Here is a 9,916-nt window from a genome sequence, read left to right as displayed (position 1 = left end):
TTCCAATCTTGATTTAGAACTTTTAGAATCACATAATTCTGGTATGGATTCTAATGGTCACTGAGGCTGATTTGTCCTGGTGCAGAAATTCCTCCCGAGTGTCTGTCTCCATCCTGCTCAAGGCCTGGGTGCCACACCTGCATCGTCTCTGACTTGTCCTTCTCCACTGACCTCCAGAGCTAGGCAGTGGCCAGATTCTGTCTGTTCCTCCTCCATAATATGTACCCTCTCCACTCCTACTGCTCTGCCTGGCTCAGGCCCTCATGGCTTCCTCGCTTACATATTCTGCTAACTTCCTCCTATTGCCACATCCTATGCAGTTACAATGCACACCTGCTGTGAGCCTATGGGGCTCAGGAAGGGAGAGCCAAGAAGGCTAATAATAGGATGAAGAGGTCCCTTGGGGCTGAGCTTGAAGGCCCAATGTTGCGACAGTCTAGATGTTGGAAGTAGGACCAATACGTGGAAAGGAAAGGGAACCAGATTGTAGTTCAGAATAAAGAGAACTATATACCCATGAGGACTATCCACCAATGGAGGCAGGGATTTTGTGAGGTAGTGAGTACCACATCTCTGGAGATGGAGAGATCAGGACCACAAAGAAAATATGGAGGAGGTGGCACACGCTTAGAGGACACCCGACTTCCTCTTAGACCTATTGAGTTGGAGGTTGTGGCAGAACCATTTATATGGAAATCTCTTTAAAAATGAGAACTCACTATCTTCATAGATGATATGGATAAGAGATGGAAATCTGGGAGTCATCCACACAGAGAGGATAAGTGAAATTTTGAATATGGATAAGGTTGCTCTAGGTGCAAGAGAGAAGAGGGTCAAGAGCTGAGTCCTGGAGAAAATTTCTCTCTCTCTCTCTCTCTCTCTCTCTCTCTCTCTCTCGTATCAGGGAAGAGCAGATGTTGGAGGAGAAGGAGAATAATGTCACATACACCATGTAAGAGCCTGCTGTAGGCAAGAGGGGTGGTAATTACAAGTATCAGACACTGCTGAGAGGTCAAACTAGTCAGAGAGACAAGGCCATTGGATTTGGGACTGGTGTCATGCCAGTATAACCACTCCCCTCTACCACCTAGCCCTTGAAATTGTTCACATTAAAATGAGAAAATGTATGCAAGGTGCTCTGCATAATGGTCATTCACCAAATGATAGTTATTAGAGCCACTCTATTTGATATGAAGAAAAGAAGGGATACATACAGTCTTCTAGGGGGAAAAAAAGATGGTAGAACAGAAACAGCTAGGAAGTGCTGATCTGTAGCACATTTACTTCCTAATGGGCTTGGCTTGTTTCTGTCTGACGAACCTGTGCTCATGGTTGCTGCATGGGTCCTTGGCAAGTATGCCTGCATGTGTGTATGTGCATTTGTGTGCACCCCATGACCCCCAGGATGGACAGCATATGGTCAGTAGCAAGGCCAATGTTGTCTTCCTCACGTGGCTCCATTGCCAGGGCTCTCTGCTCCTTCCAGAAGGATGAGTGCCATAGGTTGAAGAATGAGAATTCTATTTCCAAAGCAATTAAAGACTTGGCAGAGATGGTCAAAAGGGGTGCCCACAGTGTAAATTGGGTTGGAAGGCTTCAAACTACATACTACTACTTATGTCTCTTTAGGGCCCCTATGAATAGCTGTTAGGAAAAATACCTTCAGGGGCCGGGCACGGTGGCTCACTCCTGTAATCCCAGCACTTTGGGAGGCCGAGGCGGGTGGATCACGAGGTCAGGAGATTGAGACCATCCTGGCTAATGTAGTGAAACCCCATGTCTACTAAAAATACAAAAAATTAGCTGGGCTTGATGGTGGGTGCCTGTAGTCCCAGCTACTTGGGAGACTAAGGTAGGAGAATGGCATGAACCCGGGAGGCGGAGCTTGCAGTGAGCCGAGATGGTGCCACTGCACTCCAGCCTGGGCGACAGAGCGAGACTCCGTCTCCAAAAAAAAAAAAAAAAAAAAAAAATGAAGAATAATACCTTCAGGGTAGAATAATGATCCCACCCAGCCTGATATCACAGCAATATGCCCCTTTGACAGATTATTAAGAAATTATTGAAAAGTATTTTTAAACTGTTACTTTAATAAAAGAGAGGTCAGATCCTTTTATATAGTGAGTGGGTATGCTTTCTTATAAATTGCTATGTGGCTTTTAGCTTCTTTATATAGCTCAATTACAGGTGCCTGAACACATTGTAACTCTGAGCCATGATTCTGGGGCTGAGTTCTGCTCTCCTTGAAATGTGATGAAATCTGCCTATTGCCAAGATCCTTTGTAGAAATCTCTTCTATTTGCACCAGCTGACATGATAAGAAGTTTGCAAAAGAAATAAATATCTTCTACCTGATGACATTAGAGTTGCTCCTCTGGGTTTGCATTTGACCTGATTGGAATTACTTGAGTTTTCAAGTTGTGACCTTCCCACATGTTAACTGGCAGAGCTTGAGCAGCCATCTTGGCAGACATGCAGTGTTTTCTAAGGCAGAAGACAAAGGGTTTTTTCATCCATTATTAATTGATATTACTCTTTTCAGCAGACCAAACATGATTCTACTATACAGCTGCCAAAATTATTCTAGACCCAAAAAAGAAGAATAAGTTGTTCATGTTCAAGTATTTCTTATTAGTTACCTAACTTAGCAAATATTTCCTTCAGCTTTTCAGCCTGAGTTTGGGGGCCTGACTATTTATATACTAATCGGTATATAGCAGTTGGATGTCTTTTATGAGCAGTGCTCCCTGCCATTTTGGTATTAGTGTGGCCAACTCTAAGAAAGCGGTGTTATTCCAAAAGAATGTGAGTTTTGCCAAAAGAGAAAATAACCCCTAAAACCATAATGCATGATCCATAGGATGCGAGGTTGCAGGCTAGGAATTGTGTGGTATTGCATTGGTGTCCGACAGGTATTATTGGATTTTGATTATTTCTTTTTCTTCCCCTTCACGTCCATGTCCCTGCAATTTGTAGGTATCCAATTGGTTTGGCAACAAACGAATCAGGTACAAGAAGAATATCGGCAAGTTTCAGGAAGAAGCCAACCTCTATGCTGCAAAGACGGCCGTGACAGCTGCACACGCAGTAGCAGCAGCTGTGCAGAACAACCAGACCAATTCGCCCACCACACCAAATTCCGGTGCGTACTGGGGGCTTGCTCCCCAGCTGGCCCAGGCAGCCTTATGCCACAATGCCCTGTCCCACAGGCCAGGAAACAAGAGCCATACTGAGGACAGAGTGGACTTAAAAAGGAAGATTTATGTTCAAATGTAGGCTTGTTCTTGAGATGGGTGAATGAGTGGAAGGCCAGAGCCTGTAAACCCACTCTTCACAGTGAATGCCACTCACTAGTAGATGATGGAACTTTTACACTTAGTAATGGCTTTCAGTTCAGCAATTAGGCAGAGTGCTCTCACTCATGACTATTTTAGCTATCTCCTTCCAGTTATCACTTTAGGGTCAGTAGTGGTCTGTGGAGAGTGAAATAGCAGAAGTGGGAAATGCAGCAGTTGCTGTGCATGAGGAAGCTGGAATGCTGGAGAGAAGTGCAGCAGTGCTTTCTGCCCAGCGCCTCTGTCCTTTCTCTGCCTTTCGGCAACATTGTCTGAGCAGGACTGATGGCATGCTCAGCAGGTGGCTAGCTGTGAGGGTTATGGTGCTTAATACACGCATGCAAGATTCTTGGATCCTTGTCTGGTACATTTTGGCTGCATTTTATGTGACATTACTTTACAAAATACTTTAAAGTTTCGGGGAACTTGAATAACAATGAAAGATGTGCAGGTAGTCCAAACAGATGGACTTCAGTAGCAATTCCAGGGACTTTTCTGAGAAGGTCTCTTAAATATATCTTTAGAAGTTCAGAAAATAGGGGATTTTTTGTTTGTTTTGTCTTGTCTCCTCACCCCCCAGTTCTTTTTAATGGCACATAAAAACAGGTGAAAGGAGAGGGAGGTATATGCATAGCTAAGAAAGGGTTCCTGGAAAAGTCTCTTCTCTGGGTGGCTGTCCACCATGACAGTTAGCCTTGTTGACAAGCTCATGTCATGACTAAATCCTGCAGATCAGTGGAAACAAGGGGAAGGGTCCAGGCCAGCTGCTGGGTGTTTTGGTTTGTTTTTTTCTTTTTAATTTATTTTGATTTGTCTCTTCATTTTTGGTTTTGTTTTTTAAGTTTGGGCTTCCCCATTGATGGGACTTCTCCTAGATGTAGAGTGACTCACAGGACCCAACTCTCTGGAGTTACTCTCCATCCTCTTAGATCTGGAAATGCTTTATGTTGTGCACAGCCTTTCCCTTCTGTACTGTTTCTCCTCTCCCTGCCTCTAGGTCTTTGAGGATTATGTGTGTAGCTCTCTGTTATTCAGCTACTTAACTCTTTCCTTTCCAGGTTCTTCTGGTTCTTTTAACCTCCCAAATTCTGGGGACATGTTCATGAACATGCAGAGTCTGAATGGGGATTCTTACCAAGGGTCCCAAGTCGGAGCCAATGTGCAATCACAGGTAGGAGAGATGCCCCAGAGGGGCCTTTCTAGCAGGGTAGGGTTTGGGCTCAAAACTCCTTCCTCTGACCCTATGGAAGTGGTCTACACATCCATGCAGAACCTGTGCTGCGTGCTTCCAAACAGGACCCATCTGCCCTACCATTTAATTTAATGAGAAGTCAAGTGAACAGTGACTTTTGATGATTCAAACCTGATAAACTTTGTGAATGCATTCGGCTCTGGCTTGAGCTCATGGAGAGGGGTTGGGTACATCTTACTTTTGTCACAAAAAAGAACAGAAAAATTGAGTGTTCCAGTGTGTATATGGTTTAAGAACATGTTGCTGTTTCATTTCTTAAGTCAGAGTACAAAATCTGAGTTCTTAAATTATAACTCTATAATTTCTACTCTTTTCTTGTCCTCATCATTGAGAACAGAACTACTCATATAGTTTTTATACATTTAGATGTGTGTGTATGAGACATAGAGAAAGTGAGAGAGAGAGAGTTGAGATAATTCCATATACACAATTCTAAGTAGGTTTTCACCCACAGCCACGTCCATTTGGTTGCTGTAGATGGAAAGTTGCATTGCTTGCCATGAAGATGTTATTGTTTGGCTGGCATGAAAAACAAAGATTTGAGAGTTTAAATATGCAAAGAATGGTTGAAATTCTGCCAGTCACATTTGATTGATAAATTTGTCTTTCATTGAAGATGTTAAACCCTTGTGGCACACATAATTCAAATTATTTCCTTTTGTAAGTGATGACGTTTTAATAGATTTGGGATGATGAATTTTGTTTTGTCTCACCTAGGTGGATACCCTCCGTCATGTTATCAATCAGACGGGAGGCTACAGTGATGGCCTTGGAGGAAATTCACTGTACAGTCCACATAATTTAAATGTGAGTACTCTGGGGAGCCAGCTGTAGGAGCACAGTGTCAGGTAAACAGTGACTAATAAAGAAATTAATAGCCATTTGACCTGCCTTCTCATCTTATTGGCAGGTAGGGAAGGCAGCATCTTTGCTGCACTTTTATTTTAAGAACCTAAATGCTTGACGCCACCTGGATACCCTTAGAAGTCGTCATAGATGCCCAGAAGTGGCTGGTGTCCTGTCATCAGCAGGGACTTAAGCATCAGCCCATTAAGATGCCATTTCCTACCATCAGTGCTGTGTTCCAGGGAGACAGTAGAAAACAGGTCATTTATCTTAGAATCAGGCAGCAGGAAAAATTCCGAAGCAGAACTCAGGTGAAGGTGGTAAGTTTGGAGACTCCCAGGCAGACCAACAAACCAAGCTAAACAAATAATTCTGTTATTAAAAGCATCTTGCTGTATTGGCAATGTGGGATGCAAAACATATTTGACAACTTTAATTATGGAGGAAATGATTTTAACTTTTGTAACTACTTCACTATAACTTTACCTTTCCCTCCACTGACGTGGATGGAAAATGGCAAAACACACAGCTCTGGAAAAGGGGGAAGGGGCAGGGAGGCAGGTCATCGTGGTGGTGCTGCGGGGTGTGGTGGATGGAGTCTGGGGTTCTAGACTTAGGAAGGAAATTAACTGCCCAACTCACGGTAGTAGACTCAGGAAGAAAATGGGCAAAATTCTCCCTTTTTAGGCCTTTGGCTTGCTATGGGAGTAAATATTAATGATTTAAAAAGTGATTGAGGATGTTCAATTGTAAAGGGAAAAAAGGACCATTAAATACTCAAATCTTTTACATTTGAAATGTCAAATCTTTCTTTTTGGGCTTATAAATAACTCATAATAACCCACAACAAACCATATAAAAAGCCTTTTAGTTGCATTTCTCCTTTTTCATTTAAGTGTTTTGAAATGCTTCAGAGAATGTGCGATATCCTTATCAACATGATAAAATATGAAACTGTGATTGCCTGCAGCATTTTACAGACATGAATTCCATCTTCACTGATGAGGCTTGATAAGGCGCTGTTGTATAATACAGTGCATAATCTCAAACCACCAGAGTAAGGATTAATTTATTTTGAAAAAAAAAGAATGCTTGCTGACAACCTCTCCTCCAGCTGCCATGCTGGGTAAAAATATTGTACATTTGTTGTTTATAAATTTGGATAAAAGAGGAATGATGTTTACTTCAGATGGAATATCTTTAGACTTGTATCTGTGTGAGAGTTTTTCTTTTCCTGAGTAGATTTTCATACCTGAGGGGGGAAACAGCTTACCTTTTAGATAGAGAGGAGGATTTCTGAGAGTCCACCGAACACACACGGGCATGTCATTAGCCAACCTGGCACAACAGAGGCTTTAAAACAATACCACCATAGCTTTCTTTCTTTTTTTTTTTTTTTTAATATTATTTCGTGTTGTTTTTCTTAACCTGAATTTGGTATGCCTCAAGCCTGGAGAATCCTCTTCCCTTTGGCTCTGGTCATCTCTGTGGGGTTGTTAGGGTTTTTCCCTCCCTTTCCGTGGGTCGTGGAGGTAGAAAAGGTGCTTTGCGTGCCGAACTCTGCAGTGAATCAGAAGACAGGGCGTTCTCCAGGAACTGTGATCACGGGAGAAGAAACAATGGCTGCCACATGCTCATCTAGGAGCTATATCCGGGCTGGGCAGGGAATCTAGACAGAGTTCTCAGCAGCCTGGCAGCCCAGGCCCGAAAGAGGACATTTTGGATGGACTTGCAGAGGAAATTGCAGGTAGATGTGAAGGAGGCAGGAGGCACCTTATGATCCACCCTGACACTGGTGTGGGGGGTCCGGGTCTGGGGGCAGCGTGCAGGCAGAGGGTGGTTGGTGCTGCAGGCACTGGGAGCCAGCTCACCCTCGCCTCCTCTCCAGAAAGGCCTGCCCCGTCACTTCCACTCAGTGTTCCCCAACTCACGAGGCTGGCACCTCCCTCTTCTTGACTGACATAAAAATATGTAGCGACAAGCTGTCTGCCACAGCAGAAATCTGATCAGACATTGATTTCAGCAATTGCCACTATAGGCCAAGACATAAGGCAAATTTGTTTCTGAGTACAGTTATTGCTGCTGCGGGTCTGAGGCAGGAAGGGCCAGCAGCATGTGGAAGGCAGGAGCAACATCCCAAATAGCAGCCTCGGCCACAGATAATTGGAATACAGATTTTAACAGTGTGTGCTGCTCCGCGGCTCATGCATTTTCATTCTGGAAGATCCTATTTGGAGGGAAATCCTGGCCTTCACTTTCCAAGGGTTACAGTAGCTGGCTATCAGGCGTGTATGGAAAAAGGGTGGGCAACTGCTTCTCTGTGGAAATGATGATTAAGTCGGGGTGAAGTTTAGACTTCACGGAGCCTCAGCCCAGCTGAGGCATTGCATTGAGCTTCTCCACTGCTCCCTTCTTAAGAGATTCTTTTTGAGACACTGTAGTTTTACCAGCAGATCAAAGGCCAAGCTTGGTGCCAGCATGGGCCTCGCTGAAGCCCTTCCTCGGCATGTTGATTTATTGCCAAGTCTTTACTTGATGGGTTGGATTTGTTTTACATGCATTTAATCCCACTTTAACACATGCTGCCAACTCCTGCCACAGTGGGTTTAGAAAATACATTTTGCTAATGCATCTCTGCTCTCATGTTGTCATCCGGGTGTTTTAAATTGGGGAGTAGAATTAATATGTAGACGTGCACCCATTGAACTGTATTTCTCCTTTCAGGCTAATGGAGGCTGGCAGGACGCAACAACTCCATCTTCTGTGACTTCTCCTACAGAAGGCCCAGGAAGTGTGCACTCGGATACCTCTAACTAATCTCTGGCCACACTTTTCCCTGAGCTGACATGCCTTGATAAGTGCATTCAGAGCAATAGGAGGAAAAGGAAAGCGTTTTTGTAGCCCACCATCTACAGCTTTACTGTAAAACCTTGTCTTATTAGAGAACTTGGTAAATCTGTTTTTTAAGGAATCATAATCATTTGTATTTATACTTAAAAACACACAATGTTTAAAAAAAAAAAAAAGCACTTTATCCAATTAGGCCAAGATTTAACATTGTTGACAGTCCTGTAGCTATTTTATCATAATTTATTATCAATATTTTACATTAATGGTTTCACAGTTGCCAATTACTTGGCCTTAAGGGTAAAAAGTACAATATACACTAAACCTCAATCGTTAAAGCAGATGCAAAAATTCACCTCATCTAAATTGAACTTCTTGCATATTTCCATTACTGACTTGGATTGTCTTACTTTCATATCACTAATGGAGTTGGAATAAAGAGCTGTTTGGCTATCCCTGTTAATGATGGTTGTGTTTAAGAATCTTCCTCGTCACGTTTGTGTTCAGATCTCTTATGTTATAATTAGATCAGAGACTGGTAGCATCGTTTCTCTCTCTGAAAGCACCAGTGCCCAGAGTCTGCTCGGTAATAAAATTATGGATCCAGATTGTTCTGAGAGATGAAGATACTTGCTGCTGATAGAAGTGAAAACGAGATCGATCCGTCTGGGGTTTTACGGTGTGCACTGGGTGCTGCATACACTTGTCAAGGTTTGCTACGTCCTCTGGGCATCCGCAAAAGGCCCTGCTCTCTGGAGTGTTGTATATAGTGTAGCAAAAGAGTATTTATACATCCCACCAATCAAAACACAGCTTTATTACCTCATGCGAACTCATACAAACCAATAGAATTTCAACATGTTCTGTAGCTTAGAGTGCTCACTTACTACCTCTGAACAATACTCACGCTGTAGTTTGTCTCTTTCTTATCTTTTTGCATCTTGTAATTAACTCTTTGTTTCCCTTCATAAAATGTAATGTACATTGTAATCTTTTAAAAGAAAAATCAGGGTTGCATTTGCAACTTTTAAAAAACCGAGAGTGGAAACATTGGGTCTTAATTCAACACAGGATCAGAAAAACTGTTGTAAATACTGAGAAACATTTTGAATGTTCTTCATCTTACTACTAATCCATGCAAAAAAAAAAAAAAAAAAAAAAGCAGCGACTAATTGTGATGCATTCAGATTTCAGTATTCAGTACTGTATATTTCACCCTGTGTAATGGGGCCCCCTCTCCTTTCTCTTTTTGTATTGTATGCGATTCTGAAACTGATTGAGTCATGAAAATAATTTGTGGCGGTGATTCTAATGTATTAAAAACGTTTCGTGTTCCTTTCTAACTGGATTACACCCTGGATTGAAAAAGTCTTCCTCGTGGTAGTTATATGTAGTTTCAAACATGAATAAACTTTTTGCTTTCATGATTAAATGTTGATGCAGTTTCTTACTTCACTATTTGAGCCAGCGAAGTGCTGGGAGAGGAGAAAGTGCACCCAGCACCAGGCCTGGGAGTGTGACTGCCTGCCTGTCGGAGATGACTCTGAGATGATGGTGGGGCTGGGAGGGAAGGAGCAGCTGCTGTTGAGTGTGCAGGCGTCGTGCCACCTACTGAACCATCGTTGGGAGTCCTCAC

General features: G+C 42.8%; 1 protein-coding gene across 2 annotated transcripts in view; it reads left to right on the top strand.

Moving 5' to 3' along the window:
- PBX3 (PBX homeobox 3) overlaps nucleotides 1-9,712 on the top strand; it is a 226,545-nt gene extending 216,833 nt beyond the window's left edge. The window contains exons 6-9 of one of the 2 annotated variants that reach the window (XM_023217137.1): nucleotides 2,977-3,142; nucleotides 4,394-4,506; nucleotides 5,305-5,394; nucleotides 8,158-9,712. In XM_023217137.1, coding sequence (XP_023072905.1) covers nucleotides 2,977-3,142; nucleotides 4,394-4,506; nucleotides 5,305-5,394; nucleotides 8,158-8,250 — 462 coding nt within the window. In that variant the 3' untranslated portion in view covers nucleotides 8,251-9,712. The remainder of the gene's footprint in view (nucleotides 1-2,976; nucleotides 3,143-4,393; nucleotides 4,507-5,304; nucleotides 5,395-8,157) is intronic. The other variant, XM_023217138.2, reaches the window with a different exon arrangement.
- The last annotated feature ends 204 nt before the right edge of the window (nucleotides 9,713-9,916 follow it).

This window comes from Piliocolobus tephrosceles, chromosome 14 (assembly GCF_002776525.5).
Source record: "Piliocolobus tephrosceles isolate RC106 chromosome 14, ASM277652v3, whole genome shotgun sequence".
NCBI classification, from domain to species: domain Eukaryota; kingdom Metazoa; phylum Chordata; class Mammalia; order Primates; family Cercopithecidae; genus Piliocolobus; species Piliocolobus tephrosceles.
Note: the sequence above shows the minus strand (reverse complement) of the source record. Positions and strands in the feature narration are given on the sequence as shown.